General features: G+C 46.5%; 1 protein-coding gene across 1 annotated transcript; it reads left to right on the top strand.

Annotated features, from left to right (window-relative positions):
* The first annotated feature begins 4980 nt into the window (after window positions 1–4980).
* Window positions 4981–5295, top strand: LOC118753417. Its single transcript, XM_036488288.1, has one exon. It carries the CDS (start codon window positions 4981–4983, stop codon window positions 5293–5295), a length of 315 nt encoding a protein of 104 aa, XP_036344181.1.
* The last annotated feature ends 1905 nt before the right edge of the window (window positions 5296–7200 follow it).

The raw sequence follows: 7200 nt of genomic DNA on the forward strand, positions 1-7200 counted from the left end.
AAAACATACGGGCTTTGCAAGCGCTTGAACGGCCAGTAGAGGCCTGGGATGATTGGGTAGTATATTATCTGTTATCTAAACTTCCACATGAAACCCGGAAACCGTGGGAGTTGTCATTAACGAATGATAAGCTGCCTACATTCAACGACTTGCAAACATTCCTCGAGAGCCGGTGCCGATCGCTAGAGGTACTAGCACCTGGTAGTGGCGGACCAACCAGCAAAAGGGGTAGTAATGCAGCCGTGTTGCATGCGGCAAGTTCATCCAATCGACATTCGCCTCGCCACACGCAATCTTCAAGAGCCGATTCATGCACGTACTGCTCTTCTCAGCACAGAATCTACGCCTGCAGCAGCTTCAAGGAGCTAAGCCCGGCTGCTCGAGCACAAATCATCAAACAAAGGGAAGCATGTTTCAACTGTCTTCGTCAGGATCACAAAGCATCAAATTGCAAGAGCACGTCCAATTGTTTGAGGTGTGGTCGCCGGCACCACACGCTACTCCATGAAAGCTACAACAACACGAATAGCCCTTGCGAAACATCAGCAGCGGCAGCTGATACAGCATCATGCGCTGCACCTGCACCCAGCCGGGTGTCTAGCGAAAAGCATACTCATCTTGCAACTAGTTCTCTTGATCCTGTCAATGCGCTATACCGAAGCCACGACAGCGCCCTTGCTGCGCTGCCGACATCAGCGCTGGCTTCGTCACAAAGTGCAGCTGAGCTCACTACTCCTGCAGGGAAGCGGGAGTCTAATGGATCAGACATCAATTGTAATAGTGCACCAGCTGCACCGTTACCGCTAACAGAGTTTCCACCGTGCGGCACATCCGCATTCTTGTCACCTGCTACAGACCAGGCGTCCAACGGAGAGGTTCAACAAGCAACATCATGGTCGCAGGGTGGCAATATGACATCACACTACGCCGAAGCAGACAACGCCATATTACTGGCTACCGCAGTAGCCAATGTACGTGACTACGCCGGCCACTGGCACGCTATGCGCATACTTTTCGACAATGGGTCGCACGCTTCATTTGTCACAGAGCGTTGCGTACAACAACTACGTCTTCCAAGAAGATCATCAGCTATCCTGATCACAGGCATAGGCTCTACGCCAATCGGTAGGCCAAGGGGTGAGGTACTCCTTACTATCGCGTCATAGCAATTACAGCCGTCTTACGTCATCAACGCCATTGTTTTGCCAAAGATAACTAGCGATCTGCCTACCACCTGCGTGAGCGTCGCAGATTGGCAACACATCAAAGGACTTGTACTGGTAGATCCGCACTTCGCCACACCAGGTCCCATCGACATACTCATCGGTATGGACGAAATGGAGCATTTTCTGACTACTGATCTACGCAAAGGCCCTCCTGGTACACCCCTGGCTCAGCGGACAGCACTCGGATGGGTTCTCTTTGGACGAACCAGAAATCCAACAACTACTACACACGCGGAGGTCCCGAGCCTACATTGCGATGTAGATCTTGTTAAGATTTTAAGCAAAGTTTGGGAGCTTGACCAGGTCCCGCATCGGCAACATCTCACGAACGAAGAAAAGTTCTGTGAAGATCTCTTCGACTCAATACACCAACGTGCAGCAGACGGGCGTTTCATTGTGCAGCTACCTCTAAAACCTTCTGTGCTTATAGGCCAGACCCGTTCTGTCGCATTACGCAGTTTTTATAGGTTTGAGAAGCGATTAGCTGCAAACGAAAACCTACGTCGGCACTATGTGGAGTTCATGCATGAGCTGTTGCGGTTGGGTCACATGGAGTGCGTCCGTGATAGACCCTCATCCTGTTATTACATGCCTCATCACGCGGTATTAAAAGAGACAAGCGAAACAACAAAATTAAGAATTGTGTTCAACGCATCGATGAAATCCTCCTCAGGTTTTTCGTTAAATGATGCTTTAATGGTTGGCCCACCATTACAACAAGAATTATTTCCCATTCTATTGCGTTTCCGTATGCATCGTTATGCCATGACCGCCGATATAGCGAAAATGTACCGCCAAGTATATGTTCACGAGAAGCATGTGGATTTCCAAAGAATCGTGTGGAGAGATGCGCCAACCGAAGAACTGAAAGACTATCGTATACTTCGTCTCACTTACGGTACAGCTGCTGCAAGTCACTTGGCTGAGAAGGCGTTGCAGCAAGTTGCTAAGCATAACATAGCAGAATTTCAGTCCTCTGCTGAAATCATTCTACGGGATTTCTATATGGACGACCTCCTAACAGGAGCTCACACCGCGGACGAGCTTGTGTTGCGTCAAAGTGAAGTATCTCATCTATCTACTCTTAGAAGGCGGATTTGAGCTGAGGAAGTGGGCCAGTAATTGCAAGCAGCTTTTGGATAAGATTCCAACATCCACAACGCCGATAAATCATTTGTTAGCTGAAAAGGGGGAAGTGAAAACGCTGGGGTTAACGTGGAACACGTCTCACGATTACTTGACGTATGCGGTAAGTCTTAAGACACCTCCTACTATATTGACCAAAAGAGGTTTCCTGTCGGATGCCAGCACTACTTTCGATCCGCTCGGTCTAATCGCACCTTGCACTATAAAGGCGAGAATTTGGTTTCAGCAAATTTGGCGCACTGATGTCGATTGGGACGAACCGGTTTCCGATCAAATAGCGAAAGATTGGTACCTTCATCGTGACGAGCTTCGATTGTTGTCTAACCTTAAATTAAACCGTTGGCTGGGTATGAGCCCAAATATGCACACCGAATTTCATGTATTTGCAGATGCTTCGGAGAAGGCGTATGCGGCCGTAGCCTATGCACGTACTAAGTACAGGTCGAAGGTCGCTCCGCTGAAAACTACAAATTTACCCCGACTGGAGCTGTGCGCTGCTCACCTAGCAGCAAAACTCATTAAGCAGATCACCGCTTGTGTGTGCTCGCCAGAAAGCCGCATGTTCGGGTGGACAGATTCAACTGTGACATTGGCTTGGCTACAAAGTCACCCTAGCCGATGGTCTACATTCGTGGCGAATCGCGTGGCGGAACTGCAGGAAATACTACCCTCCGAATGCTGGGCGCATGTCAGATACGAAAGCAATCATGCTGACTGTGCCTCCAGGGGTATGTCGCCATCGAGTTTGCTGTCACATAAGTTGTGGTGGCACGCTCCATCGTGGTTGTCATCTAGTTACGTACGATATGAGGTCAAGCGACAAGATCACATCACTCAGCTTGAGTTGCGTAAGAAAACTGCTGCCGCAAATGTAGCTGAACCATCACAGCAAGGGACCCTTATCGAAAAATGCTCATTCTCGAAGCTGAAAAGAGTTACGGCCTATGTGATGCGCTTCATCGAAAACGTTCGCAATTGCGCGCAAACAATGCCTCGCAAGCAAACGGCACCCTTAACCAGCAAAGAAATCCAAGTTGCAGAGCTAAAACTCATAAGGTACTGTGAGGACTAAATGTTCAACAAGAAATTTAGCCCACACAAGCAATACGACACCGCACAACAGCCAGTCAAGCAACACAACTCGTAGCAACACCCGACAGCATCTTTGTGACCATGACAACGAAACATCACACAGCAACATGTGGCTGCACGACCACGCAACATCAAGCACGGTTCCGGTCACCGCTCGCCACTGTCTACCGCGAAGCCGCGTACGAACGACATCCGCTCGTTCGCCGTCAACAGCGCACGCCAAGGGGGCCAGAAAGAGCGCTACCCGTCGCCGTCAACGGCGCAACGCCAAGCGCGTCCGCAAGAGCGCTACTCGTCGCCGTCAACAGCGCAACGCCAAGCGTGCCAACAAGAGCGCTACTTACAGTTGCCAGCAGAGCCCCACTCACAAGGGCATTACTCATCGGCGTTAACCGAGCGCCTCTCATCTGCGCGTCCAAGAGCGCCACCAGAGCATTACTAATCGGCGTTAACTGAGCGCCTCTCATCAGCGCGTCCAAGAGCGCTACTCATCGGCGTTATCAAAGCGCCACTCACCGGCACGACCAGAGCGCAACTCACATTGTAGGAGCGCTATATACCGACGCGGCCAGAACACCGCTTACCGACGTTTGCAGCGCGCCACTCAGCGGCGTCAGCAGAGCGCTGCCCACCAGAACTGAAGCCACGCCACTACCGCCTAACGGGCCCCCAACGGGACAAGAAGCCGTTACCCAGCCACTGCAAGTGACGCCACCAAATTTTGCCAAGTGTTATTTGTTATATGTTCTTTATAGAAATTAAGAAAATTTAATTAATAAAGTGCGATTTACCAGAGCCCCGAAACTACAAATTTATTGTAACGAACCCTGGACACGGCGAGTATACCCCAGCATTGTAGAAGAAGCGGCGGGGCGAATAAAACGCTTCATTACAGTACACTCAAAAGTTCTACTTTTCCAATGAAATTTATCTTTGTAGCGCCAAAAAGCCACTTCCACGACGTAGCAGTCTTTTGCGGTTACAGCCGTTTGTTGATAAAAGCGGTATCCTTCGTGTTGGAGGCAGGCTGAAGGACTCCAATGTGTCGTCTGACGTAAAACATCCTGTATTATTGGCCAAGAGCTCTCCACTGGCAAAGCTAATAGTGGCAGATATTCACAAATTTACTCTACACGCTGGTCCTCGGATTATGCAGGTTGTCCTACAGCGGCGCTATTGGGTTGTTGGTGCACGCAGTTTAATTCGAAACATATACCATAAATGTGTCAAATGTACCTTATTAAACCGTAATACAGCTCAACAATCAATGGGGAATTTACCCGAAGCTAGGGCTACATACGCTCGTTGTTTTACCCGCAGTGCAGTAGATTTCGCTGGCCCTTATGTGTAAAAATTTACACATGGAAGAGGGGCGAAATCCATCAAAGGGTATATATGTTCTTTCATTTGCATGTGCACTGGGGAAATGCATCTTGAGTTCGTGGGAGACCTGTCGACGCCCGCTTTTCTCAACGCTTTTAAACGGTTTTAAAATCGCAGAGGCTTTTGCAAGGTCATGTTCTCGGACAACGGCACAAATTTTGTGGGCGCCGAAAAGCATCTGCGCAACAGTTTACAACAGTGCATGACAGATGACAGATTTCCGTCATTTTTTAGCGATCTGAACATTGATTGGCGTTTTAACCCCCCAGCCGCACCCCACATGGGTGGATACTGGGAGATTGGCATCAAGCGTGTTAAGTACCATCTGAAACGTACATTAGGCGATACTCTCCTGTCATACGAGGAGTTCAATACGTTATTGACTGAAATTGAAGCTTGCGTGAACTCTCGGCCTTTGTGCGACTACTCAACAAATGTTAGCGACTAGGAGGTCCTCACACCGGGGCACTTTATAGTGGGCGAACCCCTGAAGTCCATCCCAGAACCTGAGGATCAAGGGTTCTGCGGAAACCTTCATCAGCGATGGCAATTAATTTCCGCAATGAGACAGCATTTCTGGCGCCGATGGAGAGATGAATATCTCGTAGGCTTCCAACGCCGCGCCAAGTGGTTCCGACCGTCCCGCAATATCGAGGAAGGAGATGTTGTTGCCGTCTTTGTCAAGCCTACCCCGCCGACAAAGTGGACGCTTGCAAGAGTGGTGAAATGCCATCCTGGAGACGATGGTCTCGTAAGAGTGGTCACGCTGCGAACGCCAGATGGAGAATTCGTACGGCCCACCGTGAGACTTTGCCTGCTTCCTACCAAAGGAGATTTGTTCTCCGAGGAGAATTTGTAGAGCCTTACTTACGAATACATATCCATTTAAGATAAAAATTGCCCTTTTAAAATTAATAATCTTTATTGTAATTTCCTTTCTTGTTGAACTTATCCAGGTAGTTCAAGGGTGGCGGTATGTTGGATTCATATCTGCCAGTGCACATATGGGTTAAACGCACTGCTGCCAACCTTTACAACTATACCATTGTAAATGACATTTGTTCTAATTCTTTCTTTTTCGCTAAATAATAAATCGAGCGACTATCAGCAGAAACACACGCGTTTTTTCTTTTTCCAGTTTGAAACTCTTGGTAACATTAGCGTACATATACAATCGCTCTTTAGCAAAAAAATTTTTTTTTCCCACTTATATCATATATGTGTATCTCAAAAACTACTTGACCGATCTCGACCAAATTTTATATACACATTATGCTTAGCCACCTTAAGTGCCGTCTTGAATATTTTTGAAATCGGACAAAACCTACTCCCCCTAAAATATATCTAGCTTTGAGTTTTTTGAAATTACCGTTACGTTGGTGGAGCCCATGGTTTTTGTCTGATTTCAAAACTTTTCAATACGGCGCTTAAGAAGCCTAAGCACAATGTGTATACGAAATTTGGTCGAGACGGTCAAGTCGCATCGGTGAGATACGCATATATCATATAAGTGGGATGGCACCCCTATTTTCCTAAAATTTCTTGAAAAACCAATTTTTTTGCTAAAGAGCGATTGTATATATCAATATCATGAATAAATATTGATAAATTCCTTAGCCACACTGCTCAAAAAATCTGAAAATCCGGTACATACACAAAATAAATTCAAGGGCGTATTTAAGAAAAGTCGCCTAACTTCGACAATTTCTATGCGATTGCAATAAATGCGCTATCAGTTTATTTAAAAATAGATTGAGTTTTAGATAGTACTACAAATTTTGAAATTGTGGAAAATATCGATGGTCAAAATTTAAAAAATTAAGAGAAATATGGTTCTTTTTTATTTTACCCGATAAAAAATTCCAGCAAGCCAAGTCCGACAATAGATTATTATATCGATGGCTGAGTGGAAGATCGACCTATCTCGGCAGCCAGTTCGAAAACATTCTATCTCAAAAAACTTTTCAAGAACGCCCTATTTCAGAATTCGTTTCAAAAACGCCCTATCTCAGTTGCCGATTCAAAAACGCCCTATATCAGCATATTTTCAATACATTTTGAAGTGAGATATGGCGGTTTTGAACCGAATTTTGAGACAAGGTGTTTTTCAATAAAATTCTGAAATAGGGCGTTCTTGAAAAGTTTTTTGAGACAGAGCGTTTTCGAACTGGCAGCCGAGATAGGTCGATCCACTCAGCCATCGATATACAATTTTAAAGGCCTATATACTATATATCCTCTTCTCAGATCATATTAGATCTTTGAAATCGAATCAAAATTTGTCATTCAAAAACCCATAAATCTACAAAATCGCATTTTCTGATCTAAATCGACAGGTCGCGACCTATAAATG

The sequence above is a fragment of the Rhagoletis pomonella genome, unplaced genomic scaffold, assembly GCF_013731165.1.
Source record: "Rhagoletis pomonella isolate Grant_MI unplaced genomic scaffold, Rhpom_1.0 Rhpom_scaffold_02435, whole genome shotgun sequence".
Taxonomy (NCBI): Eukaryota; Metazoa; Arthropoda; class Insecta; order Diptera; family Tephritidae; genus Rhagoletis; species Rhagoletis pomonella.